This window comes from Penicillium roqueforti, assembly GCF_015533775.1.
Source record: "Penicillium roqueforti strain LCP96 04111 chromosome Unknown scaffold_17, whole genome shotgun sequence".
Classification (NCBI taxonomy): domain Eukaryota; kingdom Fungi; phylum Ascomycota; class Eurotiomycetes; order Eurotiales; family Aspergillaceae; genus Penicillium; species Penicillium roqueforti.
Genome location: NW_024067581.1, coordinates 493,748 through 521,198, shown reverse-complemented (window position 1 = coordinate 521,198; position 27,451 = coordinate 493,748). Strand labels below are relative to the sequence as shown.

The following is a 27,451-nucleotide window of genomic DNA, read 5'->3' as shown; positions in this document are numbered from 1 at the left end:
ATGGAGTCTGGAGCGCGAACAGGAACAAGAATATCCGAATATCCGCAAATTCGATCTGAGAATCATATTTAATACCTAGTAAGCAGTCAACGGTTTTATTATCTGTTATAGGTCAATTCTTCTCTATCTATGTATGGATACGCTATCATAGCTCCGCGGTACCGCGGAGATGCAATGTTTCCCAAGAATTAGCTAATGATTATTTGTTGACTCCCTTCAGACTCCGTATTAACCAATGACTTGGTGAGATTCGTCCACTAGACTATTCTCAGACACTGCAGGGACTTATCTTCTTTCCCCGCTTCCAAGTTTACAATCGCAAGGGTCTCGAAGCGAAAAAAAAGCGAAAAATCGGAAGAGTCAAGGGGTCTTGCCCGCAATAGCTTGACATTGACATCCACGACTAGATAAAGAAGGTAAACCCCCGCAGATTTTGCTGCTTCTTAATTTCTTGTTTACTCCCAATATTTCACGATGCGGTACTCTATCCAGTCTGGCCTTTTACTGGCTGCATCTTTGTCCCCCGTTGTTGATGCTGAGCGTGTGTTGGGTGCGTATATTTTCGCCCGCCATGGAGATCGCACGCCAAAGGTCTTGGGTAGTACTCAGTTGACCGACCTGGGCTATCGGGAGGTCTTTGAGACCGGTTCTTTTTACAACGAGCGATACATCTTGTCGAACTCTTCCAAGCAGATCGAGGGCATTAGTGCCGATGTGGTCAACCCAAAGCAGATCAGTGCCTCTGCTCCCTCGGATACTGTGCTGCAGAACTCTGCCATTGGCTTCCTACAGGGCGTCTATCCCCCCGTGGGAAAAGTGGCTTCCCAGACCCTGGCCAATGGAACCTCGGTCGAGGCACCATTAAACGGCTACCAGCTCATTCAGCTGATACCTGCCACTACAAGCAAGAACGCCGAGGATTCCACCTGGTTGCAAGGCTCCAGTGGATGCCAGAAGGCCACCGTGAGCAGCAACAACTACTTTTTCTCCGAAATCTACACCTCGCTGCTATCCTCAACCAAGGAGTTCTACCAATCGCTTTCGCCTATGCTGGACAGTACATTTGCCTCGTCTGATATGACATTCAAGAACGCCTATACCATCTTCGACTACTTGAACGTTGGCAACATCCATAACTCTACCAGTCAATTCCCTCACAAGTCAGACCTGACCGACGAGGTATATCATCAGCTCATTGCTCTAGCTGGAAGCCATGAATTCAACCTGGCTTATAACTCCTCCGATAAAGTGCGCGCCATCGACGGCGCCGTTCTGGCAGGCGAAATCCTGGCCGGACTTAACGAAACTATCACTACCAAGGGCACGTCCAAGCTGAGCATCGGATTCGGCTCCTATGGCACCATCTTCTCCCTTTTCGGTCTTTTGCAGATGCCTGCTGCATCCGTCAACTTCACCGGAATCCCGGACTACGCCTCGTCAATGGTCTTCGAGCTGGTGACCAATGCCAGTGGCACCGACTTCCCAACTGACAAGTCCGACCTGAGCGTGCGCTTCATGTTCCACAATGGTACCATTACCGGTTCCTCTGAGCCTACCGTATACCCATTGTACGGTCAATCAAGCGAGCTTCTTTCCTGGGACGACTTTGCCTCGAAGACCAAGGCGATCGCCGTTACTTCCGATGACGAGTGGTGTACCATGTGTGGCAACACCGACGGCAAGTGCGCCAGTTCGGACAGCACCAGCAGCGACTCCGGCTCTGCTAGTACCTCTAGCACTGGTGGCTCGGGAATGTCACTCGCTGTGGCGGGCGTCATTGGTGCCATGGTTACCCTCGCAGTGATTCTTGGTCTGCAGGCTATCTTCTTCCTACTTGGTGGCTTCCGCATTGCAAAGCGGAACAAGGCTAGTCCTAGCCCTGAAGTCATGAGCTCGTCTGTGATGGAGGCGGGTAAAAAGGTTTGAATTGTTGGTTTCTCCGAATGGATCAGATCAATGGGTGAATCCCGAGATTGTGACTTGCTTGGTAAGATTGCAATGCGTAATGAATCTATGAAATGCAATAATAAGTTGAATCTGTTTTTCGCACTATACAATCCATGACATCTGAGAGCCTAGAGTAGTATGTAATCGTATCGGGATGTTCCGTGAAGCGTATCTGATCCAATTTCTTTCGATTTGCAGTTTCAGGTCCCTGGCCAAGCCAATGAGCATAATAGTAATTTCAATCACATCTGTCTCACCTCGAAAACATCGAAAAACATCACGATATCCATATCAAGACAAGTGACTATTCCGCAGATTCACCGCCTTGGGTCAACAACTCGAAACTCCCCAACTCTCTTCTCTTCGCATTTCTCTTCTCTTCTTAACCCCAGAATGCCTCGCCAACAAATCAATTTAGAACCCTACCGGGATGATATCATTACTCTGTACCACCATGGCATCAGTAGCGACTCTATCAGCCGTACCCTCGAAAGTTGTCACAATATCCAAGTCAAGGAACGAACCATCCAGTCCCGCCTTCGCAAATGGGGCATCCGCAAGCGACACCGGACGACGACAGGCGACGAGGCTTTGCATGCGCGCATTAAGATGCTTTTTATACAGGATAGGCTGACCGATAAAGCCATGCTCAACATGTTGCAGAAAGAAGGTTACGCTATCTCCGAACGCACTTTGCGCCGTCTGCGGTTCAAGTTAGGCCTTCATGCTAGGGCTTCGGATCAAGAGCAGCACCAGCACCAGGAACAGGACCAGATGCAGAAGCAGATGATTGTTCCACAACCCCGGGCGGAGGGGACGGCCGGTGTGAATCTGACTTGCTGGAACTGAAGCTTGAGCTTCCGTTGGGTTCCATCAAGCAATATCCCACGCGATAAATCACCACGATTATCAGTAATCTTACCCTACGCGACAATACTGGACCACTCCCCATGCGACTTACCTACGGCCGTTCATCTCGATCTTTATCAACACTCCGGTAATGATGATCCCAAGTCTCCACCATTTTCTTGGATCCCATCTAGCCGACATGTCCTTCCAAGATTAGCCTCTCAATGGCTGACGCAAGCTTCGACTGCCCAACTGAAAAAAGACATTTGCCAACGACAAATATCTTCTCACAAAGCAAGATCTCGGACTGACGACTCGGTGAGCCGGGAGTGGATCTTCCTCGGATCATTCAACCACCTACAGCACCCACTGCCAAACATTCAATCCTGATAATCCTCAGCATGCGCTCGACATGCCCACCAGCAAATCAAAATACCCACCCGAAAATGTCTTGGCCCCCTCTGCTATTGATCATTCCCAAATGCGACAAAATTCCATGCCCAACGCTCAAACTCCCATCCCATGCTGCCTAGCCAGGCATAGGTGCTTTGGGGTCTCATTCCGATACTGCAGGAAATGTGCGAAATGTGTCACGTAGTGCTGAAGTCAAAAGAAATGATGCTCATTCCTTGTTCAGTTAGTTTTATGTTCCTAAAACTGTCCTTAGACACCAAGTAAATAAGGGCTAGATCAACGTCACGTGCCATGACGTTCCCTCCGAGCTTTTGATCGGAGAAACCAACACATTGAATCGCAACACTATAAGAGGGTGTCCCTATCCCCGAATACACTCCAAATCCTCAGGCTACATCACTTGTGGCACGCGCCGTAAACCGGTAGCTTACTTGCCCATCATGTCTACCCAATACGCCAGCGAGCCCAATCCCACTGCGTCTGCGACGCTCAACACAACGGTTGGCCCCATCCAGCTCGCGCTCTTCGCAAACCAGGCCCCTCTCACCTGCAAAAACTTCCTTCAGCACTGCAAGGACAACTACTATGCCGGCACAATCTTTCACCGGGTGGCCCCCGATTTTGTGATCCAGGGCGGTGATCCCACCGGCACTGGCTCCGGCGGAACTTCTATCTATGAATACCCGGAATTCGAGTTTGATCCTGAAGCTCGGGACCCGCATGAGCGCGTCGTTCTACGCGATGAGCTGCACAGTCGGTTACGTTTCAACCGACGTGGCTTGCTAGGAATGGCCAAGAGCGAGGACGGGACATACGGCAGTCAATTTTTCATCACGCTAGCGAACACGGAGCGTGAGATGAATGGGCAATGTACAATTTTTGGGAGACTGGAAGGGGACAGTATCTACAATGTGTTGAAGATTGCAGACGCCGAGCGCATTGCGGGCACCGAGCGTCCTGTTTATCCGATTAAGGTGACATCCTGCGAGGTTGGAGAACTGGGGCCTTTGGAGGGCAAATTAAAGGACAGAAAGACAGTCTCAACTGCCGGGAAGGCGGATAAAGGTGCACCCAAGAAAAAGAAGAAGGGACCCAAAGGCGGGAAGACGCTTCTGAGCTTTGGAGACGATGGAGACGAAGAAATACCCATGCGCCCAGCGAAGCCGAAATTCAACACCAATTTGGTCGTAGATGCGCCAGGTGCAAAGCCCGACGCATCAAGCCCCAAACCCCGAGCAGATGCTCCATCACAGCCGCGCAAACGGCCCCGGTCGCCATCTCTAGATAGATCGCCATCTACCGAGCGTAAAAGGCGCCCAACGACACCAGATCCAGAAACACAACTCCCCCTGCCTGACCCTGAGTCGCCTACTCGGTCTCCGACCCCGGACGCCCCACCCGCAAAGGAGTCCAAGCTGTCGCGGACAAACGCTCAGATTGCCGCTCTGATGGCGTCAATGCGCCGCGACGTTGACCTGGTTCCTAAGGACACAGGCCGAAAGAAGTCTGCACTCGAAGCCATGATCCCTGAGACCTCCATCCGAGGACGGAAACGGCCACCTCCAGGAACCGCAAATGGTTCCAGTCGTAACGGGACAGGACCTAGTAGCGCCGCTGAACGAGAAGCATTGCAGCTCTTTAACGCCTTCAAAGCCAAGCTCGAAGGAGCCAAATCCAAACCAACTGCCACACCATCACATAGCAAAAGTCACATCGACAAAGACACCGAAAATCAAAAGAAAGACGAAGAAGACGAAGAGGCCCAACTCTGCGACCTGCACTTCATTGCAAACTGCCAATCCTGCCAGGCATGGGATGACCCCGAGGCAGAGGCGGACGACCCCGAACAGCAAGACGGCGGTTGGCTCTCGCATGAACTCCGGTTTGGGAAAGATACCCTAGGCAAAGACTTGAACTGGAAGCGCGAGCATGGAGGTGAGGCAGATTCACTTATGGTGATTGATCCTCGCGAGCGCGAGAAGGAAGTGGTTGGGCGAAAGCGGGGATTCCAACGCGACAGAGAGCGCGAGCGTAAACGAGAGCGAGTCGGTGATTTGGAATGGGATAAGGGGCGCTGAATGATCTTATTCTCTCAATATCAAGTCTTTCCATCTTAGCCTATCAATATCCTGATCCCACATATGTACTAGAATCTTACTTGTCGGATATTATTAGCCAGACGCTACATGCCCTGCAGGTAAGTGCCGGCGTCTTCCAACGTTACAAAAAGGCAGTTTCAAGACACGCGCATCTCCAGGGACTCCTGGGATTGGTTATTCTGTTCGCCTCGCAGCTTCGTTGCATCCTGTATCCCATGTGTCCAATGATGATTGAAAGCAACACACCATAATGACGATGTATGGGGTTCTAACCTTGGAAGGCTTCTGCCATATAAATCTCATCTCCTGTCCATTTTTCGATCTCATCGGCTAAACTCATATTTCTTCTCGTTTTTTCAATCAGTGTCCATCATGACTGATCGAAAGAAATATCTCGATTCGAAGAATTTTGAAGAGGGTAAGATACACCCAAAAACACTACTATACAGAGGCTGTCTTTGGCGCCAACTTTACGAAAAGAAAAAGGCCTTCTAGCACTCGATAGTGCAATGGGTCGCGATGACTGGCTCATTGCATTCGCGCCCATCCGACTGATCAGTGCGGGTGGGTTCCTTGCGGTGTCCTATCTCAAGAATCGCGAGAGCACAGGCGATGTCGATTATCTGATCGATCCCGAGTTTGCCGATGACAAGGAGATACAGAATGCTTTCCATGAGGCTGTCATGTCTGTGGCAGAGAAACTACACTTCCCCACTGACTGGATCAAAGAAGCCGTAGCTATCTTCGTAACGAAGAAGACTCGACAGACCTTGTTTGAACTAGCCGAGAAACAGGACATAACGCTGTTCAAAGGAGAAAACCTCGAAATTTTGGCCGCTCCGATTGAATGGGCCCTGGAGCGTAAATTGAGGAGGATATATGCTGCGAAGCGAGACCGAAAGGCGGATCTAGATCTGACGGATGCAGTTGCTCTTTTGAAGCAACCGAGAACCCGAAATAATGGCCCGCTGGATTTGGAGACCATCCGGACAATGAATATGAACGGGTTCGACGTGATTCCCGACTATAGGACAATGCATCAAGTGGCTGACGCCCAACGTCGTGAATATGACGAGGATATCTTCAAAGAGGATGTCACGGATGCTAGCGCTCGCTGATTCAATTGAATTCGACCCATGAAGTTGATGATTGATATGACAACTGTTCAAGTGTGCTCTTAGATTGTATAGAACCAACCTGTGTTGGTGATGATATTGCGCCGTGCAAAATTAGGGCCTTTGCCATTCTTCTCGAGCACCAGATTCCCCTCGGCATCCAGTGACTCTGGTGGTACTGAGCGTCTCAATAGATCTTTATCCATAGGCGGCACACTTTTCGTCCAGTCTGGCAGTTCTTCAGGGATGAAAGGAGGCCATGGGTCTCCGTCCTCCTCCCGATAGACGTGCTCCCGATTTCTCCGCAGACCGAGGCTCAACCTCCAGTTAACTGCTTCGTGTAGTTTTTCCGTGATCGAAGCGACCATCGCATAACGAAGCGGATCAGGATCTCTCGGGTCTGGTATATCTCCAAGCTTCCAGTTTCTCTGGAAAAAGAAATACTCGGTTTCATAGCCCATCAGCTCATACCGATCCGCGAGATGGAGCTCGTAGAGCCGGTAAATAGACCGTAATGGCGTGTCCCGCATTCGCCAGATCGGAATACAGCGAAGATTATGTATGGCGCCAAAATGGGAAGAGATTATCCCCGTCCCATTTTCTTCGTCTTCAATCAATTCGCGAAGAGAAAATCGTTCCGGGATCGGGAAGTACCAGGACGGATAGGGAATGAACAAGCGAAGGAGCGTCAGTATGGGGTATTTGTGTTGGTGTTTGAGTCGAATGAGACTACCGCGTAGCCGGAGAGGTGAGCTCCAGTAGCGAAGCCATCTTCGAAAACGGACCCACAGAGAGAGCTTTGGTCGATGGCGACGCGGAGGCATTTGCAAGTCAATTACAGAGTTAGTTAGCGAGGGAGTTAGAGGGTTGAAGTCAGAGATTCGAGTTGAAGATTTGGGAGGAGAATAATAGAGGGACGGTGATGCCACAGGCTTACGTTTTACAACAACGCCTCTGGTGTGGTCACGCCTCTGGTGTGATCAGTGCATAACACTACTGAACCAGTGCTCCGCTAATTTAATGGAAGCGTTAACAGAATCGGACTACTGCTAGAAGTTTTGGAGGCAATTTGCGCTAGCATCCCGGAAGCAATGCCTCTATATGATCAGAATTAGTGCGACTGATTGGTTCGAATTCAGTAACGATGAATTGAAGAAAGACTTTCCCGAGAGCTGGACAGCCTCAATCGGTTCAACTCGTCCCACTCTTAGCCGAATGTGGCATTGACTTGGTGAATATCAGCTCAGGCGGCATCCATCCCAAGACAAGTTCGCGATTGCTATCAAACCGGGCCCTGCCTACCAGGTGCATTTGGCCAAGGAGGTCAAGAAAGCCGTGGGCGACAAGCTATGGATAACGGCTGTCGGCGGGATTGAAACGGGGCCTCTGGCCGAGAAGCTGGTGCAACCTGGCATTGATGCAGTGCAGGCTAGGCGTTGGTTCCAGCAGAACCCTGGCTTGGTTCGTGTTTTTGTTAATGAGCTAGGAGTGAAGGTGAGGATAGATTGGAGCTTCGAAGGGCGTGGAAAGGCAAACCAGATCTCGTGATCAACCGTTGGCACAATATGGCACATGTTTTGTAGAAAGTCAGTGCTCGATGGACTCATAAGATGATGAAGCAACTGGGAGAAAAAAAGGGAGGAGCGAGGGTTCCGAAAAGTTCTGGAAAAACCTCTACCTATGTACATTAAACTCATTAAGGAAGAAGAAGGTAAAGCAAAGGTATCTCATTAAAATTCCAGGAATTGGTTCATTCATGGATCATCATAGGTTTTTACAGCCTAGTCACATCTCCAGGTATGTGAAACCTCATATCAACAAGAAAAACGCCTAATCGCCGAAAGTTTTGTCCACATCCACACCGTGGTTGTGAATCTGCTCCGTTCTGATCTTCCTCATGCTATCGGCAGAATCACGCCTTTCTGCGCCGTTTCGACGCACTACCACCATCATTTACAGCTTCGCTTGAATTTCCCGTGGCTGTGGGGCTGGTGGTTTCGCTATCCGTCAGCTGCTCGATCACACGCCCAGATTCATCGTATCCAACACCGTCAAAACCATAGTTGTAGGTGGGATCACCCTGCGCATTATGAGGGGTTTCAAAAAGATCAGGCTCGGTAGGGATGTGATCGAAATCGAACAGGTCGTTGGTATCATCGCCTTGGGTGGTCCCCATAGGATCGTGTGTATTCTGGCCTGCCCCCAAATGGTCCATTGGATTCTCCTGTTTCTTCATATCGGACCCTGTGTCTCCAATGTCGGTGAAATAGTCGTTGTTGAAGATTTGGTCAAGGTCGAGCGGCGGAGGAGGTACATTGCCCTCACTATCGATACCGGGGATGGTGCCATTCGGGCTCAGCGGCTGGAGAAGACTAGTCAAGTTCTGGACAGAACGATCCTGCTCAGCTTGCATCTTGACTAGGTTGTCGATTTCTTGTCGTGTGCTGGCTAGCCTGCCCGAGTAGTTGTGCGGCATAAGGGGTGGATTCGGCGAGATAAGCGCGTTGTTGGGCGATACGCCAGCGTTGGGTTCTGATGAATTTGTTTCGTTGGCCATGAGTCGAAGCATATCGGCGCGTTGATTTGCCGTGAGGGGAACATTACCACCGTGGTTTTCGAGGGAGGAGAGCACATTGGGGAACTCGGAGAAGTTTGTTGAGAGCCCATTGCGTGCATTGGAATTTTGGATTACAGACATAATGTCCCGTTGAGGGGAATTCTGGTCTGTCGGCTGTCCCGGAGAAACGTTTGCAGTACGTGGGCTGTGGTCAAACACCTCCTCCACATGGCCGTGCTGGTTGGCGCTGGGTTGCCGAGCATGACCACGAGACCGCGTGTCATAGGAGCCACTGCCTGACGGTGAAATTGTTGAGGGTCGATTATTATACGCGTGCGCTGCGGGCGGAGCCTTCAAAAGTAGCGGCGGCTTCTTCATTGTTCTCTGGGCACTCGGGCTAGCCATTGATCCTAGAGCATTGTTAAGGTAGTCATCATCAACATCCACGATGTTTCCTTGGTCCTGCGAGATGGCTCCCGCAAAAGAATTGGCGAGATTTTGTGGCCCGCCCTCCCCCTGCAAACTGCGGTTATACACGGTTGCAAGGAATGTTAAAATGGCATTGATGGAGTTCTCATGGCGAGTGTGTTGCTCTTGGAAGTTGGCTGCCTGCGCATAGAGTTGCTCGTGTTCTTTTCGCAGCCTGGTGATTGTAGTTGAGATGATTGACTGCTGTTGACGAATCGCCTGAAGTTCGCGATACACTCCAGAAAGTTGATCATTAGGTACTGAGCTGTCTGTGGCTAATGACAATTGCTGTGGTCGGGGAGCACGGGTATCGCGAGGGGCCGGTGCACCCTCTTCGACATAATCGTCCATCTCGTTATCTTCAATATCCTCCGTTTTCACGCGCGTGCCGCCCTTGCTAGGTTTGCTCGCATGTCCGCCACCCCCAGCGTTCTTTGGCTTCTGGATGAGCCATAGCAAATCAGGGTGGCCTCGTTTGAAATAGGGGTTGGCGTATTCGCTGGGACTCTTGTTTTTCCGCTCGCTGGCGCGCATTGAATTATCGGAAAGTCCGACCTTCTTGTGAAAGCCGTACATGTTCAGCTGTCGGACAAATGAGGCGTAGTTATTGTGTTTGAAGAGCTCGGGAATCAATGTTCTCGCAAATTCATCTTCGTCTAGGACGACGAAGGAATTGCCATCATCAGACCATCGAATCAGTTCCGTATTCTTAGATTCATCTAGGAAACTGCGATCATTCGTTAGCCCTATAATTGATCACAAAGCGATAGGTCGGATCATACCTGCTCAATTTTTGTACAAATGGCGGGATTTGCTTTCGTTTTGCCTGTGAATCTCTCTTCGCAGTCAAGGCTCGCCGATAGAGCTCCTCTAGAGACTCCCCCCATGCGCCACTCTCCCCATTTCCATTGTTGCCTCCATTTTCCACATATGAAGCAGGAGGTTGCTCGTAGCCACGATTTCGGCTGACCACCTGGTTCGCTTGTCGGCGGGCGAGTTGATTGGATGCTGTCGCAGCAGGTGCAGAGACATCCTGCGGTGAGGAAAAGGCCACGGGGTTGTAGGTGGGATCAGAGAAGGCGGAGGTATTGATGGCATTGACGGGGGGGTTCTGGCCCCATTGTAAGAATTGATCGTTCGAGAGCTGAGACCCGGGGTTCGCAGTGGTCGGAAAGTTCGGTACAGGGTTCATCTGAGGATGGACGGGCGGTACTGTTCCCGGTGCTGGTCTCTTGCGGGTCATTCCTTGCGAGCTCATCGTGAAGAAGCTGGCGTAATGACTCTTATCGCGGTGGGGTTCGATATAGAATTGTATCTCGATTTTCTTTAGTCTCTGAATAGGAGACTGAGTTGGCCGCAGGAAATTTGCCTAGGAGACAAAGGAACCGGAAGCGAACTCAGTATGCAGGAAGTTTTTCATCCAAGTCGGTTCTAATTTGAGTCGACGGCTTTGACCACAGAAGCGAGAGGTGGAAAAAGTGGATAACACTGAGCAGAGCGCGAAATTTGTCGTATCGACACTGAAGTAAACGAAGGATCACAGGAATCGATAGCAGGCGGCAAATCAAGGACCAGCAGTGATCAATACTAGGCAGATGATGCTCAATGGGCGCGTGAATTGTCCAACATCCAGAATAAGGCGGGAGGCTGCAGCAGAAAGCGCCCACTGGGCGGTGAATGAGTTGATATGGCAAGTATTTAGCTCTAGAGGCACAAGGTAGGAAGACCAAGAGAAAATCAAACGAATGCAGCTATATTGTCAACAAGATCAATATGAACCCTCATGCCACTCGGCGGCAAATCCAAGTTGCCCCGGTCCGGCCACGGATGGCGTTGACTGAGTCAGCAAGATAAGTGGTGACGAGTACTTACAAGTACCTCATTTTGCCATGTGATCGCGCGTGTCTGTCAGGTATCAGTACAGATGAACTGGTCGCTATCTCAGGATCGTGAGCCTAGAGTTCACAATTGCAATTTCAAGATGCCATTTCATACTTACATCTACTCGATTATTTGATTTTTGCAGTAAGCACTACCATTGAGCACTAACTGTTCCCCGCAGAAGCCTTGACACGGCTTGCTCAAGTTTTTATATGCAACTAGATTCCCCTATCAAACCCCGGAATTCCGTCAAAATCTGTTGCCATAACTCAGGTTGCTTCTGTGTGAAATCCTCGACCTGTTTAGGAGCAGACAAGTCTTCCTTCATGCGCGACTCATTCTTGGTCCCATTCAGCACTGCCACATCCTTCAAGCCCATAACCAGAGTATAAAAAGCAGCAGCCGGAGTTATCTTAACATGGCGAGCAAGTTTCTGCACTGGCTCAGAGCGAACGAGGTCCGGATTTGCTGTCAAAGTCCAAAAGCTTTGGTAGATGACCTGATTCTCGCGGCAGAACGCGCGCAGGGGGACATCAAACAGAGTATCCTCGTAGAACCTGTTCTGTACCACTGATGGCTTCACAGTTGTCTGCGACGACGTACATAATTCTCGGAGTATAGGCAATGTACAATTGGAGATTCCTAAATTCCGGATGCGATGGGGAACATAGGTCTCAAGGGCGTGCCAGGCCTCCAGGGTCTGGGCTAAAGTTGACAGTGGCGAATGAATGATCACGGTGTCAATGTAGGCATCATCCACGGAGTCGGGGTCAACATTTGAGCGAAGATTATGCAATGAAGATTTGATAGATGCATGGACCTGGTCAGTCACCGTCGCTGATGGATCATATGGCATATTGGCCAGGTCTTGTGCCGAGACAGGACTATATTTGGTTTGCACCTAATCATGGTTAGCTATCAATCCTGAATATATCTAAGTTAAAAATCGCAGCTGTCCACTCACGTATAAGTCTGCTCGGCCGACGATCCCATCAGCAATTGCTCTGCGGATGCCATCCCCCACGAGATGCTCTTGGTAATGGCGGGGTTGGGCCGCTGTGTCCACAGCCCGAAAACCGGCTTTAATTGCACCATAAACCAGATCAGCACTGCGGTCTTTCTTCCAGGCTGTGCCGTAGATGAAAACTGGGATGGTGGTGGAGATAGTGCCCCGAGTTGGACGCAAGCAGTATTTTTCCCACATCTTCCCGACTGCTCGAGTCATCTATGTCGATGGGGGAATTGAGAAGGGGTACTTAATTGGGTAGCTTTGATTGAATTAGAAATGAGAGCAGAAGTACGTTTAACTTGGAAATGATGTTATGATTGCGGGGGTCCACCTCAACGCTTTCTTACTAACAACATGGTTAGGTTTCACCTGGGCACGGCAACCCTAAAGGCATTCAAGTTTGCTTGCTTGCTCGCTTACTAGTTTGCATTCACATAACTAGTTAAGTAGATTGTTTGTTAGATAGCTAAGCCAGACGTTCGAAGTTTGCTCAACTATATCAACTGCTTCTACTTTGCAATGTGCTTCTTCATTCTTTCTCTATCTTAGTTATTTAATTGAATGTGCTCTTTCTTCTTAGTCAATCTGGCACCTCATAGCAACGACAATATCGGAATCGCGGCTGAGCACAAGTTGATTATGGACTCTGGATCAAAGTCACGGGAATACTTCAGAAACTGCCGATATAGACCCATTTTTACCGATTTCTCTAGTTATTCCTGCAAACCACATATATTTCTTGTCAATTCCTAACATTTTTTATCTCTTTCTTCTTATATACGATGGTAATACTTAGTATATATAGCATCAGAATTTGATTTCCGTGATTGCGAGACACAACGCAACACCCGTTTCTGCACAAGTTCTTAGAACGACCCTAGTATAGCCAGGAAGATTGATAGTTCCAATAGGAGCATTGAAAGAACTATGTGGCTGCAACATATGTGCGTCTTCGAAGCCAGTTATCAATTCTTCCCAAGTCTTCTCAAGTTCAGAACGCCAGTTGATTTGCTGGTCCAATGAAGATATCCCAGTTACGCCATAGAATACTTGATAGCCAACTGACACCGAATGCTCCCAATATGCAGGTGAGGTAACAGTCGATTGTGCTTCGCTGTCCAAGTCAAAGAAATTCACTCGGTCAATTTGCACATGCTACGCTGAGACTATCTCGCCTCACATTTAAGGCTAGGTAGTGAGCCACGTTTCTTAGGATATTCTAGCTCTCTTCCCACTCCAAGCAGACTCTTCACAGTCTTTCCAACGTAATACCGCATGATAGTTGCGGCCATGTGATATGCCACGTGATTACAATTCGTCTTTCCATTGATTCCGATCGATTTCCGCCGATAGCCCATCACATCGCAACTTTCCCATCGATCTTACCTGAATTTCGGTAGGACCTCCCACTGTTTTACTATCAAACAAGATGGCCCGATCATTTCAGCATGTAGCAAATCGCCCAAAGTCACTGACAGTGAATGAGGCTGTTCGTAAGCTCCTGGGCGTGTCAGAGCTCGCGGGGGAAAGGGGGGGTTTCAAAGCTACGGAAGCAAAGCGTGTGAAGGGTGCTTTCAGGCACCTCAACGCCACAGCTACCGAAGAAGGATCGCCACGGCAGCAGCATTATGTCAATTTTATTCGGAGACTGAAAGAAGTTGCAGGGGCTGCTATGGTTGCATTGAGTGCTGCAGGTCTCGGACAGGCTGCTGTATATTCCATGACCGATCGGGTCAGGACAGAGCTGCCATTCAAAATATTAGAGGGCAAGGGTGATCTCCAGAACGCGGTTATTGAGGCCATTGCGACCAAATATGCGAGTTCTACTGAGCCCTGTCCTGGCCAACTCGTACACGTTGCCGGTCATATCTCGTCGGTTCGTGAGTGTTATTGATGGCGACTCGAATAAGCCCACTAGATCTCCTCAAATTCGGCAAAATTATCAATAGTCGGTTAGTCTGGACTAGCTGTTTACCAAGCTACTTCGAGCGACGTCAAGGGTATGCCGCCAAGATCATATCGAATGGTGTCGATAGACTGACAAGCGGTAATTTAAGAACTTTTGAAGAATCCTGAAGCCTGGAGATTAACCATTCATATAGCACCTATCGTCGCTTGTATACTTCAGGGCTATCTATATATAGCAGAATGGTGGCTATCGGCAACCCACATGGGCAGCTTCTTCCACTTGATATAGGTTTAAACTTGATTTCTCGAACTCAAAGTTTGATATAGAGTACTCCGCACAGCTACAACAAAGCATGTCGATTAACCTATGGTCAAGGTTGCAGAATTTGAATGGTATGCACCGATTAGCCCCACAATGTGGCTTAGACACTGCCCAGGTGGGCTTGTCCGTATAGGATCTCCGGAGTGGAATAAGACCCTTCCTTGGCAAATGGAGAGGTGTATGAAGTATGGAGTAAGTGAAAGATTGTAAACCTTCAGAATGGGCCAGATCAGTCAGGGATAGAGCATAGCCACGGTGCCTGCATATTGATAGAAAAATATACCAAACGCAGAACCCAAATGCACGATATTATTAGTACTATCTCGTCGGAATTTCCATTCAGGCTCTTGGCGCAGTCTTGGCTGATGGCATAAACCAGGCAGCTACTTTTACACAATCAACATTGGCGGCACTCCGCTGGTCGATACAAGGGTGGACACACCTTGGAGGTCTGTTTTCTATCTCAGAACTCTGACCATGCGTGCGGAGAATGCCGACAATAATATCTTCTACATGTAGAGCGAAAATAAATTACCCAGTTGCTTGGAGTGGGCTTAGCGAACAAGAGTTATATCAACTTCAACAATATAAATATGTCCTGAATCCTCGCCATTGCTTTCGGTCAAGAACAAAGACACAATTAAATTCCTTTTTATTATACAATCATCAACTTCAACAATCATGCATACTCAGCAGCTCCTCCCTATTTGCGGTCTCTTACTTGCTAGCATTGCAATTGCATCCAAGTTGGACCGTGACGATGTCCCCAACCGCTGCTGGCCTGCCTGCAGCTCTGTCGTCGGAATTGCCAAGAGTTGTGATGCCAAATACGAACGAGATTCAGCTGAGATCCAATGCATCTGTGATTGGGATGCTGCCAAAACCGAGATTCCGCTCTGCTCCGCTTGCATCACCCAGTATCAAACCGACAGGCGCAACCATAACATAACTCACCACGACGACGACAATGATGATGACGACGACGACGATGATAATGACGACGATAACGGTGTGTATAATGTGAATACACTAATAAGATACAAAATAAATCTAATGCATTAATCAGAGGCCCTTGACCTTGTCCGCTCTTGCTCGCTTACTACGACTACCTACTCTGCTGCTGCCACTACTTTGATTGGCACATCTACCAGCACAGAATCTACTAGCACTGCTACTTCAAGCACGGCAACCATAACTGACTCTTCTAGCACCAGCGGAGGCAGCCAGGACTCTACTTCATCTGTCTCTTCCGGATCCTCTGACTCCGCCGGTGCCTCATCAGGCTCTGCATCCTCCCCTACTCCTACTCCTGATGCTGCAGCTAGTATTTCGGCTCCCGGTGCTACATCCATGTTAGGATTCATGGGGCTGATGGCTTTTGCTTGGCTGTGAGTCAACGGATTTGGAGCTCGGTCAGAGATAAGTCAGTGAAGGTATACTCGATGGTTTATGAATATGTCCAATGTTTTCCTTTGAATTTTCAGATGATATCGATGATTTATGTCCAGTATTGATATAATCCATAGTATAAGCAATTGACAGTTTCGAGTTTTTGGAAAAGACCCGAGTGAGAGAAAGTATAGCTATGATCGAGTACACTTGGGGAGGATATGTCAATGACTGGCTAGAATAAGCAGAAAAGGGAAATAATATACAGGAACAGAACTAAAAAGCAGTCAGATTGAACTTTAGCGCAAGTCCAGGTATTGATACATCCCAGAAGCTCTCCATCCGTTAGATAAATACAATCATATCCTATTCACAGGTGTTGTATGTGTAGGTGTCGCATGTACAGGTGTTTCCTTCACAGGCGTTGGGTGTATAGGTATTTCATCCATAGGTATTTCGTCCATAGGTGCTTCATCGTACCAATTGCCCCAGATGCCATCATCAAAGAAATTCATAGCCGACTCTTCATAATCCATGGCATATACATCCTTGTAACACTGAGCCTTTTCCGGACAACTGTTCACAGTCGGGTTAACATCAATTCCCTGGGCTTTTTTTGTGGGCTACAACTTACAACACGGGATCCTGCCCGAAAATAATGTGCCAGATGTACTCAAAGACACGACCACTCGTCTCGTCGTCCAACTCGGTTGTCATAAGCCAATTATGATACGACTCATAGGCGGTCCGTGGGCGTTGGAGAACTTGCTCCCTGGTCACAGCAAACTGAGCACAGCAGGGCGTAGCAACTATCTCAGGCACATCGGTGTTGTTAAAGATACGGATCCAAGCACCCGCAAAGGCAAGCTCGGTCGTGCGACCAGCCGTTTGTCGAAATGGCTGGACCTCGTCGGGACACCCGGGACTCCAGTCACAGCGTAGATTGAGATATCCAACTCGTCGGAGGTAGTCGAGTTGCAGTCTTTGGACGGTCAACACATTGTCCTGCTCCCAAAATTCGACGTGGCCGCTATATTGATGAGCGTGGAGGAAGACCATGTACTCGGGCAATTTGTCGTAGTTGTCTAAAATGTATTGCAGGTAGGCACTACTTTCTTTGCCTTTGTTTTGCTCGACTTGCAGGGATGCTTCGGGGTCATCAACGAGGTAAACTGCGTGTTGCCATCTAGAATTCAGTTAGAATTGGCACGGTTGTGATCGACTAGTGATTGGTCTATGGGGGCATACTCTGGCAGCTGATCCTCGAGCCAATCAGTGTCTTCGTATGACATCTTCCCCAGAATAATGATGCGATCCGATTTCGGAGTGACCTTTGGACGAGAAGGGGCAGTAGACGAAGGTGCCATGACATCATTATGCTCTACTGGAGCGAGTAGTTGGGCATCGTCGAATCCGTTTGAATCATAGAATTCGGGTTCCTCTTCAGATCTGAACCATAGCTCCCCCGCCCATTCAGCACCGGGGACATCGACGGGGATGCGCTCCGGTTCAGGATTGGCTATCATTAGACGAGGAGTTGGTCGGGCCGTGGGGGACCATTTCCTCCGGGTTTGGGTATGTGATGGCGTCGCGGGCGTCGCAGTATGGGCCGAGACCAGCTCGATATACGCATCGCCATTTAGGACATAAAGATCGGAATTATATTCATCATTTCGCCATTGCAGGATGGATTCGAGGTGGGATTTGACCCAAAACAGGGTTAGAATTAGCGCAATGGCTATAGCCGCTCGTGCTAGAGTCCGCATTGTCCAGCAAGCGGAGGGTTGAAGATCAGAAATCGAAAGGATCGAGCAAATCGAATCGAACTCCGAGTCGAAGCGAAAAGCCCGCACTTTTAAACTGGACGTTAGTCTCCACTTCGAACGCCTTAGCCTTCAGCCCGTCAGCTTGGCCGCGTGGTTGCTACACGCAATATACGTACCCTATCTGACAGTATACTTAGGTGCCTTTCCGCCTAGAAAATATGTTCAGACTTATCTGCTTGGTTTTTGGCCACTTTTCATTTGCTTCAAGTGAAATCATCATCACTGCTCAGGTCTCAATCCGGCGAGTGCAACCTCTTTCTATGTGGGTCTGGCAGTCGTCACTCACTCGGGTCGAATATTGGATCTTGTTATCATGAAACTGTCGATCTTTTGATTTTGAATTGCTTCAAGAGATGCATGTAATATGCAATATATGAAATATTTAACTACAGTACTACTTCAATATCAAAGGTTATACATAGAAAAGTCAAATCATGCCTTTTCCGCGTTTTCCGTCTACATCAGAAGACTTAAGAAAGAAGATATCGATAAAAAAGACATCTAATAGGACTATCAAAAAGACACAACAGGGCTGGTTATGCGACCGGCCATTCTACAGGTAGAAAACTCTCGATATTTTGACTGGAGCGGACCTAAGGCTGCATAATGCTGCATGCGATCAACGAATGGTTTGGCATGCAACACTAGAACGTTTCAAACGGCTTTGCCTTGGAATATTACATATTCCATTGTCGCCTTGCATCAGTCCCTACGATGTATGTTGTAATACGTTCAAGACGAGTTGCTTCTTGGCCTGATATCTCAGGCCTCATTCCAGGGCCTAGTCTCGTTATTATTGGGCCTTTCCTGGTTTCTTCTTGAAACTGACAGCCTGTCGTTTCAAGGATGTCTTTGACCGTGACTCCGGTTATCTTGGTTCAAGAATGGCTCGTACGGACACAAATTTGACTCAGTTCAAAGATCAAGAATGGGTGTTAGAAGGATGTCTTATTTTCCAGGGGGAGCCTACTGTCAGCCATGACATCTGGATATTGCCTTTTCCTGGTGCAGCTGTCTGACTTTCCTTGTCTTTTTTCTTTGATGTTCCAGACTGGTCCTATACGAGTTGCAGTTCAATATCTGTGGTTAGTCTCTACCTATCGTTCTATTCCTAGGCTTGAGGATCATGTCGGATGTCCAAGTTAGCCTCCGTTCATTCAAATTGTGTGGATATGAACCTCAGGGGCTGTTTGCCTCTGTTCAAGGTCTGCCTGTTGTTAGGATTCATAGAGCTAGCCAGGGACCAGGGTTGCTTTCCCTCTTAAGTCACGAATTTCTCCTGAAGCACGCGGATGTCCTTGCGACCCGACCCGATCCTCTGTAGATCAATCCACTACCATAATTTTCCCTTGGGTTTGGGTCGCTGATCGCAAACTCCCAGAAGGTCGTGCAGGTTCAGCAGATGTACCTGAGTGTGTGAAATATACGATCCCTCTTGTCAACCTCCCCGAACCATACGGAGAACGGAGTACTTGTTACGGGAATGACAACCGGAGCGAATCAGAGCCATCCAAAGCCAAAATTCCCGTAGTCTTTTCTAGCGTCAATCTGAATTCAGCGACCATACTCCGTACGGAAGACGGGGATGTCAATTCCGAGTACGATTGTGGTAGTAACCACGAGCCGAAGAGCTCCAGCGCTCCACCCAACCGGGATCTGACACTGCCAGCAAATGTTCTAATCAGCGTCTAGCGGGTTCTAGCTCGGCCACATGAGGTCCGGAGCTCCACCCGACCGGGATCTGACACTGCCACTAAATGGTTTAACCAGCGTCTAGCGGGTTCTAGCTGAACGATATGAGCCTCTGAGGAGCTTCGACGCATGCGCTAGAAACGGGGGATGCGCGGATCGTGGGTACCGGACGAAAGTTCCAATTTCCTGGAGTGGGACACAATATACTAGCTTTCAGCTGCAGCAGCCGATGGGGGAATAAGGTGGCTTATCCGACTGGGCCGAACCATTAGGGAGAGCTGTTAAAATAACTCAGGTGGCTTGTTCATAAGGTGGCGAGTCATGGATTCGCGTTGGGTGGAAGGATGGGGCGAAATGAAATTAGGGGGGGAAACTAACCTCAGGAGTAATAATAGAAAACCCCCCCTGAAGGAGATGGAACATTCAGATAATACGGAGTACGGGAGTACAACGTACAGTAATTAAAAGGAAGCGGAGTCCATGATAAATACTCCATATGCAAAGTGCAAGCCGGTGTATCAAATATAGAGAATCACATATCCAACATACAGTATAGTGCAGTGCACCCCCTTGCAAAAGCACGAGGCAGGGCGCGAACCCCGACTTCTATACGTCAGGCAACCCGTGGGACTGCAAATGAGCAAGAGTATGTCAGAAGTACGGAGTACTGGACTACTGGAGTATTATTCCGTACTCCGTGAAATCGAAATACTTTTCCCCCAATCTGCTCAGGGATGAGAAGCTCTAAGTAGTGGTCCACCACAGCGGGGTCCTCTAAAATCGCCTAGTGACGAGCCTAACGAGGCACCGGCTCCTTGGTAAAAGAAAAGACTAAGGGGAATTCGGAATTGGGATAAGGAGCTACTCAGGTGACTGGAACGGTTGGGGAAACGACTGATCTAGGATGCTGATGATTCCAGAAGGATGTAGGAAAAGGAGATACACTAGAAATTCAAGCATGAAGCAATATCTACCACTCCGGGACTCCGTACTTAGACTTGCAATGTACGGTGTACTTGTTTATGCAGTCGAAGATTAAATGGTATAATCTCATTGGGCGAGTCCACATAAAGATCCAGGGGGGAATAAAAGTCGAAGATCTAATATAAACTAGAGAGGTGGACTATATAAAGTGACTATAAGTTGCTATAAGTATGGCATTTCCTCATCCTTTTTTCTTACTGGTTTAATATAAAACAGCTGCATATCTAACGGATCACCTGCTTTCTGCCTGAGGACTCGATCTCTCATCATCGCATCTCTTTCTTCTCTCCTCTCCTCTCTCTGTGTCTGTGCCTGTGTCTTTTCTACAACTCACCTCCTTACTCCCCTCCGTTCTTGGCGGACCTGTGGACCGCTTTTCCCTCTTGAATTCCTTTCGTCTCTCTCTCCCCCCGCTCTCTTGTCTTTTGTCTCCTTCATCTGGGCCTTGATATTGGGAAAGCCAGTTTCCAAAGGGAAATTCCCCGAACACACGGAACCAGTCACCTTCGGCCAAAGGGAAAAAAAAGAAACAGCAAAGCAACAAGAGCCCCTTGAATGAAAACGAAGCCTTTAATTTCGTGATCTCGTGAAGATATTCTGTCTTGGATTTGTGTCTTGAATTTTTGGTCGTTTTTGGTCGTTTTTTTATTTTTTTTTTCTCGTTCTCCGCCCCAGAATCTCCCTCCGATCGGCTTTTACTCCAAAGTTTTCCTCCCCCAAAACATCCGCACAATCCCGTCCCTCGACGGTTTCTCTTCAACTTCCACGCCTTGCGTCGCTCTCATGGTGGAGTAGTGACAATTATTTCCTTAAAACTGGTTTTGGTGGATTTTCACATTCCTCCCTCCGGAATTCTCGATGAGTTATCAACAAGACATGTATCACGATCATTCTGCGCGTTCCCCTGGGTCTCAGAGGCATCAACAACCCCTACACCGTCAGCCGTCTCGACAGTTCGATGCGTACGGCCCTATGCCGACCAACATGTATGAGCAAGATCAGATGCGTTACGAGTCCGCTCGCCTCGAACGCTTGAACCCGTCCTTGCAGAACAACTACGGATATGATATATCTGGCTCGCAGACTTGGAACCCCAACGGGTTTGCCAATGCTCAAGCTCTCGGAGGAATCCGCTCGGCCTCCGCCAGTTTGAAGCCTAATGCCCGTGGACGTGCCGGCCTCCCCACGGTATGTTTGATCTTATCCGACAATGGACCCCCTCGTCCAAAGGTACGAAAAAGGCGAAAAAGGAAAAAAGTACTAACAGGCTTCTCCAGACTTGGTTGGATCAGCAACCGAATATGCCCCAAGCATTTTCGAATTTGGGCCCTGGTCCCATTCAGAGCAGCGCGATGCGACCGGAAGCCTCCGCGTCCTCTGCAGATGACGATGAATTGATCCCAACCGCGATTGTCATCAAGAATATCCCCTTTGCCGTAAAGAAGGAACAGTTGGTACAGTTGATGACGGAACTCAACCTCCCCCTGCCCTACGCATTTAACTATCACTTTGACAATGGTGTCTTCCGTGGTCTGGCCTTTGCCAACTTCACTTCCGCCGAGGAAACAGCAACCGTGATCGAGGTGCTCAACCACTTTGAGCTACAGGGTCGGAAATTGCGAGTCGAATACAAGAAGATGCTTCCCCTGCAGGAGCGCGAACGGATCGAGCGTGAGAAGCGGGAACGCCGTGGCCAGTTGGAAGAACAGCACCGCCCGATGGGAGGTGGTCCACAGCTCCAGACGCAGAGCTCCATGTCTTCACTCACCTCGCACATCCCGGCCACCTCCCCTTCGCCCGTGTCCCAGCGTGGCCAAAAAATTGGTGCGTTAACACATTCGTTTTAAGGTTATTGAAATCTCGACCTGTCGCTAACCATGTCTTTTTTAATACAGATGTGGACTTGAACGACACCCAGACCCTTTCCTACTACTCCCAACTACTCCTGTTTAAGGAAGATACTGTCCGCGATTCCGTGATCTTCCCCCACAACCTCACCCCCTCTCAGCGTCGCACGGTTCACACCCTGGCCCACAACATGGGCTTGGGACATGCTTCACGTGGTAGCGGCGAACAGCGCCAGGTGCAAGTCTTTAAGATCGCCGCAGGTGCCAATGTCAGCCCCCCGACGTCCTCAATCCCGCCCTCTGGCCAGTCAGACAGTGGTCGTCGCGGCCTTAACCGGGCGGCGACCATCGACTTCGGCGAGGCTCGCCAAGAGGCTGGCCCTGGCACTTTCAACACCTTGCGTGGACAGAACTCGGGCTTTCTGGGCGTGATGGACTCTCCTGGCAACTTCGCCAACGGCCAGAACCTACGGGCTGCCAAGTCCTTTGCCGACCTGAGATCTTACACTCCTTCGCCCGTGCCTTCCTCCGCTAGCTTCCCCGCCGCGTTGCAGTCCAACGGCGCCCGCCTCCAGTATGAGGGTGCGCCCACTGGTACTTCCAACACCCCGACCCTCACCCCTGTCCAGTCTGGCTCCTCTCTTGGCATGCAGCGTGATGACAACCTGCTGGTCAACAGCCTGGGTGGTCTCTCCCTCGGCACCGGTATCGGTGGCCCCAACTCGAGCCCTCGTCGCTTAAGAGGCATGTTCTCTTGGGAGCAGGACAGCCAGCAATCCAACGCTGGCGCCATTGGAAGCAACCGTGGCATGGGTATGGGATATGACGGCCAGCAGGAGCGCATGCCCGTCCGCCAACCCCGCGGCCCGACCCCCGACAAGGGCCCCGGGTTTCGCCGTCAGAACGGCCACCAAAGCCGCGGAAGTGATGAACTCCGCACCAACTCCGGAGTAGAGATCATTGTGGAGTAGAACATTGGACGAATTTATTGAAGATGGCGACTCCCCTTTTTATTGCCAGCATCCGACTGATTTGCCGCGAGATGAATACGACTTGTATTACGAGTCCCTGTTCTGCGAATTACCGGCTTACGATTCGATGAGGGATGACGAGATGACAACAACACAAAAAAAAAAGACCAGAAAATCCTCTGTTTCGCTGATCTAGCCAAGTTTTAGACGTTTCTTTCTTTTTGGGGCAGCCCAAGACACGCGGTTTGGATGAACGCTTTTGAACTTTTCCCCGACTCACACAGTTTCAAGAAGACTCTGGACTTGTTCTGGACTGATATTTTTTTTATTTCCAACACTTTCTGATATTGCGGGCGCCTTGCATGCAAATCCATGGATTTCTATTTATGCTGTGTCGGAACGAACTCCACGACCCCGAACGCCTCCTGGTGATATGGGATGCATACGAAGAATGACACAAAAGACATTTTGCCGATGGCAGAAGAAACGACAATACCAGCATTTTGCATATTCTTGTCTGTTTTAGTTTGTACATGGGGTGACTCGCATCCGTTTTAATGTTTCTGGCCCGTCTTACCCCGACAACCGCTTTCCCCTAATCTTTCGGGGAAATTCATGTTCGATCTGTCCGGGTAAGGCGGTTGTGACATGCCTGTTTCTTCATTTTCACTTTTTTTTGCTTTCTTTTCCGCGTGCTTTGACTGCTTTCCCCTTGGTCGTTCGTCTCGCGGAATGGTGATCAGGGACCACTGCTGTTTCTGAAACAGCTATATTGTGATTCTGCTGCCTTCGACTGTGCAGATTCTACAGATCTACCTTATGCAGTGTGGATGCATTTTCTGCATTCCTGTGTCAGTGATGTTGATATATTTTTCCAACTCCCATTCTGAAGGGATTCCTCTTCCTGTTTGGTGTCTTTGCAGTCCAGCAATTTCTTTTTTTTTCCATTGCCTTTGCCTTTGTACTCAGATTCTCACTGTTCAATCCATCTACCTTCAACCTGACTTCTATCCTACCAGTAGGTGAGTCGAGATCATAGTTGTGTGTAAATATTCTGACAATAGAACCTCTACTCTGTACTTCCAATCTGAATTTCCAATAGTAAAAACGAACCTATTAACCCAAAATATAGATGCCAAGAACAAATGACGCGGTTCCGTTGCGTTGTTTATCGTAGTTATGCATATTTGTCCCTGTCGATCCCCCGTGGAGCCAACAAAGTTCGTGACTTTATATGCAAGGTCAAGTGTCTATCAATATTTGACCCCTCAGGAATGTGATAATCGGTCCGATCACGGAAGCATTATCCTGGGATTCGACTGCGTGAAAATCTACAATACATAATCCTACAATTACCACATAGTCAGTGAAGGTGAAGCACATCGAATCAGTAAAATTCCCACTACCAGGATATCCCCATTTTCCCATTACAGCGCCCTATGAACTCGAATGAAAAAAAAGCAGGTTTGAAAGCAAAGACCGGGGAATATCAGAAAAAATATATCAAAGTAGAGCGCCATGAAAAACAAAGACGAGAGGACTGAAAAAAAAGGGCGGCCGGGATTGGTCGGAGGGCTGGGAGTCGAGGTGTTGAGGTCTCGACTACTCCCGCTGCCAGCCCATTTTTTTCCGGAACTTTTCAGAGGTTGATTTAGAGCTCGATCTTGCCACCCTTCTTCTTTTGCTCGACCTTCAGGAGCAGTGCACGGTTGATGCGGGGAAGGACACCACCGAAGGCGATGGTTGCGCGGATGAGGGTGTCCAGTTCTTCATCACCACGGATGGCGAGCTGGAGGTGGCGAGGAGTGATACGCTTGACTTTGAGATCCTTGGCGGCATTACCGGCCAGTTCGAGAACTTCGGCAGTCAGGTACTCAAGAACAGCGGTCACGTAGACAGCGGCTAGGTGGGAAAAAGTGTTAGCGACAGGTCACGTCGGAGATCCGTCCAAGCGACATAGCATACCCTTAGCACCGACACGCATCTTGTTTTGGGTGTTGTTCTTCAAGAAACGCTTAACACGTCCACATGGGAACTGGAGAGTGAAAATGGGTTAGTAGTCGCGTCATTTGAAACCGTTGGCGATTCGAGGAAAACATGGTCGGAAGAGAGGGCGTGCGACGGCACGTATAGCGAAAGAAACTACCCCTTATCGAACAGCAAAGAGGAACCGAGTCGACGCGTCTTCGAGGCAGTTTCATCGAGTAACTCATCGCCCGTATCGCTTTACCACTCTCAGATGAAATGATTCCTAGCCAAGTAATAGACAAGCCATGATCCCACTAACCTGCAGACCAGCCTTTGCGCTGTGAGACTTTTGGGCTTTCCCCGCAGCATCACCCTTTCCACCCTTTCCACCGATAGACTTTCCCTTTCCACCAGCCATTGCGAAATAAATGTGCGAAGACGGTCGCAGAGGTAGGTACAGCAGATAGAAACAGAAATCGAGACGATCTGGCCGTGGTGGGGACGTGGAGGGGATTCAGAGTGCGGAAAATACGCGCGTTGTTGATGGATGGAGAAGTCAGAATGTGCCAGGCGCCGACTGTGCCAAAAAGACACTTGGCGCTAGTCCGAAAAGGGAACCGTCCTTTCTCAGCATTCGGTTTCTTGCCTGTATAGATGGCCCTCTGTGGAGCCATTTGAATGATCTAGGAATCAGTTGCTGTGAAGGTTATCACTTGTTTTTCTCTATCTCAAAAATAGACAGAAGCCATAGTGAGTTTTGGTATTCGAGGAGACCATGACGGAAGCCAAGTGTGGCCTTGAGCCGTCCGATTGCAATGGAGGTCTCCGGCATCCATGGCCGTATTCACATACGAAACCCCTGTAGTTGTCATAACCCACACCATTGTGTAACTCTAAGCCAAAATATAAGTTCACTGGTGTGGTGGTGCTGATGTTTTGCAAATAAGCTGGTCTGGTTTGAAGCTGGACCATCACAGCTACCAGCTACCGGCAGTGGGGGAGGTCACATGATATACTAGCCTTATGTATCAGGCTACAAGATAAAATGCCTCAGGCCATAAGATGGCGATAGCGGATAGATCGCGTCGGGATAACTGTTCTTCCGACTCCCTGACCTTCCAGAAATGCCAGGTGGCCCGCGGCTTTCAATTTTGTTCGCGTTGTCTCCCCCATACTCAACGATTTCCCCGTATCGAAAAGTGTCCAAGTGTCCGGCAAAATGGTGTCTCCTCAAATGTATGCTTGATCGACAATTGTTCGATTCAAATCCAACATCTATCTTTGCGGAAACTGACCATGGTCGCACAGTACCAACCTCGCCATCATCTTGGTGATGATGCAGTTGTCCAAGAAGGTTCCCTTTGAGGACCCTCAAGTCTTGATGCTGGTGCGCGCATGCTATATCCTGTCTAATCTTCTCATCCTGGCTGTCCACCTGTACACCCACCTGAAGATCAACCAAAAGAAGGGTACGTCGATCGATCGCGTGCTCCATGACTAAAAACCAAAACTAACGCGATTCCCCAGACATGACAACCCTCAAGTACGTTGAGCCCCCCACGATGGGTAGCACCGAGGAGCCCAAGCCCGTGACGACCACCAACATGGACTACGACAAGGCTCAGCTGCGCCAGCTGATCCGCAGCCAGCTGATGGGTGTCGGCATGATGGGCGTGATGCACCTGTACTTCCAGTACACCAACCCCCTCCTCATCCAGTCGATCATCCCCCTCAAGGGCGCTTTCGAGTCCAACCTGGCCAAGATCTACGTCTTCGGCAAGCCCGCTACTGGTGATCTCGCCCGTCCCTTCAAGGCCGCCGGTGGCTTCATGTCCCAGGGCGGACCCAAGAGCGATAAGGCCTCCATCGAGGCGGCCGAGAAGAACTGGCGCGGTGGTGTCAAGGAGGAATAAATACAAACGCTGGGTTGCTCTAGGCCATCAATTGATTTCCCCTAGCTATGGGTATTCGATGGCCGATATGAATGATAGCACACTGTTCATTTCTCCCCATTGTATCATAATCCATAATTCATCCTTTTTTTCAAGTCCAGACTCTCCTTTTCTGGATCGGGCCTGGACTATATCTTTAATCCTTCTTGAATCCTGTGGTCATGCCATCCCCCAGATTGTACGATCTAGATCCTGTACAAAAGGACGCTCAGTCGTGGCACCCATCTGGACATTGCGCCACTGGTGTATCGGC

At 49.2% G+C, this 27,451-nt stretch overlaps 13 protein-coding genes across 13 annotated transcripts; 8 read left to right on the top strand and 5 right to left on the bottom strand.

The window, feature by feature from the left end:
• Window positions 1-474: 474 nt before the first annotated feature.
• LCP9604111_6560 (uncharacterized protein) lies at window positions 475-1,926 on the top strand (the record flags this gene model as incomplete). Its single annotated transcript, XM_039074495.1, has 1 exon — window positions 475-1,926. One exon carries the CDS (start codon window positions 475-477, stop codon window positions 1,924-1,926), a length of 1,452 nt encoding a protein of 483 aa, XP_038927610.1.
• Window positions 1,927-2,340: 414 nt separating this feature from the next.
• On the top strand, window positions 2,341-2,796 carry LCP9604111_6559 (Clr5 domain-containing protein; the record flags this gene model as incomplete). The annotated part of the gene is made up of 1 exon (XM_039074493.1): window positions 2,341-2,796. The coding sequence occupies one exon, from the start codon at window positions 2,341-2,343 to the stop codon at window positions 2,794-2,796; it is 456 nt and encodes a 151-aa protein (XP_038927609.1).
• An 854-nt stretch (window positions 2,797-3,650) lies between these two features.
• On the top strand, window positions 3,651-5,288 carry cwc27 (putative peptidyl-prolyl cis-trans isomerase; the record flags this gene model as incomplete). Its single annotated transcript, XM_039074492.1, has 1 exon — window positions 3,651-5,288. The coding sequence occupies one exon, from the start codon at window positions 3,651-3,653 to the stop codon at window positions 5,286-5,288; it is 1,638 nt and encodes a 545-aa protein (XP_038927608.1).
• A 530-nt stretch (window positions 5,289-5,818) lies between these two features.
• LCP9604111_6557 (uncharacterized protein) lies at window positions 5,819-6,427 on the top strand (the record flags this gene model as incomplete). Its single annotated transcript, XM_039074491.1, has 1 exon — window positions 5,819-6,427. One exon carries the CDS (start codon window positions 5,819-5,821, stop codon window positions 6,425-6,427), a length of 609 nt encoding a protein of 202 aa, XP_038927607.1.
• Window positions 6,428-6,486: 59 nt separating this feature from the next.
• LCP9604111_6556 (uncharacterized protein) lies at window positions 6,487-7,248 on the bottom strand (the record flags this gene model as incomplete). The annotated part of the gene is made up of 1 exon (XM_039074490.1): window positions 6,487-7,248. The coding sequence occupies one exon, from the start codon at window positions 7,246-7,248 to the stop codon at window positions 6,487-6,489; it is 762 nt and encodes a 253-aa protein (XP_038927606.1).
• Window positions 7,249-8,336: 1,088 nt separating this feature from the next.
• On the bottom strand, window positions 8,337-10,707 carry LCP9604111_6555 (uncharacterized protein; the record flags this gene model as incomplete). Its single annotated transcript, XM_039074489.1, has 2 exons — window positions 8,337-10,176; window positions 10,232-10,707. The coding sequence occupies 2 exons, from the start codon at window positions 10,705-10,707 to the stop codon at window positions 8,337-8,339; spliced, it is 2,316 nt and encodes a 771-aa protein (XP_038927605.1).
• A 657-nt stretch (window positions 10,708-11,364) lies between these two features.
• LCP9604111_6554 (putative aldo-keto reductase (AKR)) lies at window positions 11,365-12,534 on the bottom strand (the record flags this gene model as incomplete). The annotated part of the gene is made up of 4 exons (XM_039074488.1): window positions 11,365-11,385; window positions 11,449-11,481; window positions 11,629-12,231; window positions 12,295-12,534. 4 exons carry the CDS (start codon window positions 12,532-12,534, stop codon window positions 11,365-11,367), a joined length of 897 nt encoding a protein of 298 aa, XP_038927604.1.
• An 81-nt stretch (window positions 12,535-12,615) lies between these two features.
• LCP9604111_6553 (uncharacterized protein) lies at window positions 12,616-14,415 on the top strand (the record flags this gene model as incomplete). Its single annotated transcript, XM_039074487.1, has 6 exons — window positions 12,616-12,627; window positions 12,702-12,737; window positions 13,693-13,735; window positions 13,794-14,219; window positions 14,297-14,339; window positions 14,397-14,415. The coding sequence occupies 6 exons, from the start codon at window positions 12,616-12,618 to the stop codon at window positions 14,413-14,415; spliced, it is 579 nt and encodes a 192-aa protein (XP_038927603.1).
• An 835-nt stretch (window positions 14,416-15,250) lies between these two features.
• Window positions 15,251-15,961, top strand: LCP9604111_6552 (putative GPI anchored protein; the record flags this gene model as incomplete). The annotated part of the gene is made up of 2 exons (XM_039074486.1): window positions 15,251-15,578; window positions 15,636-15,961. The coding sequence occupies 2 exons, from the start codon at window positions 15,251-15,253 to the stop codon at window positions 15,959-15,961; spliced, it is 654 nt and encodes a 217-aa protein (XP_038927602.1).
• Window positions 15,962-16,317: 356 nt separating this feature from the next.
• LCP9604111_6551 (DUF3431 domain-containing protein) lies at window positions 16,318-17,724 on the bottom strand (the record flags this gene model as incomplete). The annotated part of the gene is made up of 3 exons (XM_039074485.1): window positions 16,318-16,534; window positions 16,593-17,144; window positions 17,207-17,724. The coding sequence occupies 3 exons, from the start codon at window positions 17,722-17,724 to the stop codon at window positions 16,318-16,320; spliced, it is 1,287 nt and encodes a 428-aa protein (XP_038927601.1).
• Window positions 17,725-21,444: 3,720 nt separating this feature from the next.
• On the top strand, window positions 21,445-23,278 carry LCP9604111_6550 (uncharacterized protein; the record flags this gene model as incomplete). Its single annotated transcript, XM_039074484.1, has 3 exons — window positions 21,445-21,648; window positions 21,738-22,284; window positions 22,356-23,278. The coding sequence occupies 3 exons, from the start codon at window positions 21,445-21,447 to the stop codon at window positions 23,276-23,278; spliced, it is 1,674 nt and encodes a 557-aa protein (XP_038927600.1).
• Window positions 23,279-24,929: 1,651 nt separating this feature from the next.
• htz1 (histone H2AZ) lies at window positions 24,930-25,262 on the bottom strand (the record flags this gene model as incomplete). Its single annotated transcript, XM_039074482.1, has 2 exons — window positions 24,930-25,180; window positions 25,244-25,262. 2 exons carry the CDS (start codon window positions 25,260-25,262, stop codon window positions 24,930-24,932), a joined length of 270 nt encoding a protein of 89 aa, XP_038927599.1.
• Window positions 25,263-26,465: 1,203 nt separating this feature from the next.
• On the top strand, window positions 26,466-27,159 carry LCP9604111_6548 (PHO88 family protein; the record flags this gene model as incomplete). The annotated part of the gene is made up of 3 exons (XM_039074481.1): window positions 26,466-26,482; window positions 26,555-26,715; window positions 26,774-27,159. 3 exons carry the CDS (start codon window positions 26,466-26,468, stop codon window positions 27,157-27,159), a joined length of 564 nt encoding a protein of 187 aa, XP_038927598.1.
• Window positions 27,160-27,451: the final 292 nt, after the last annotated feature.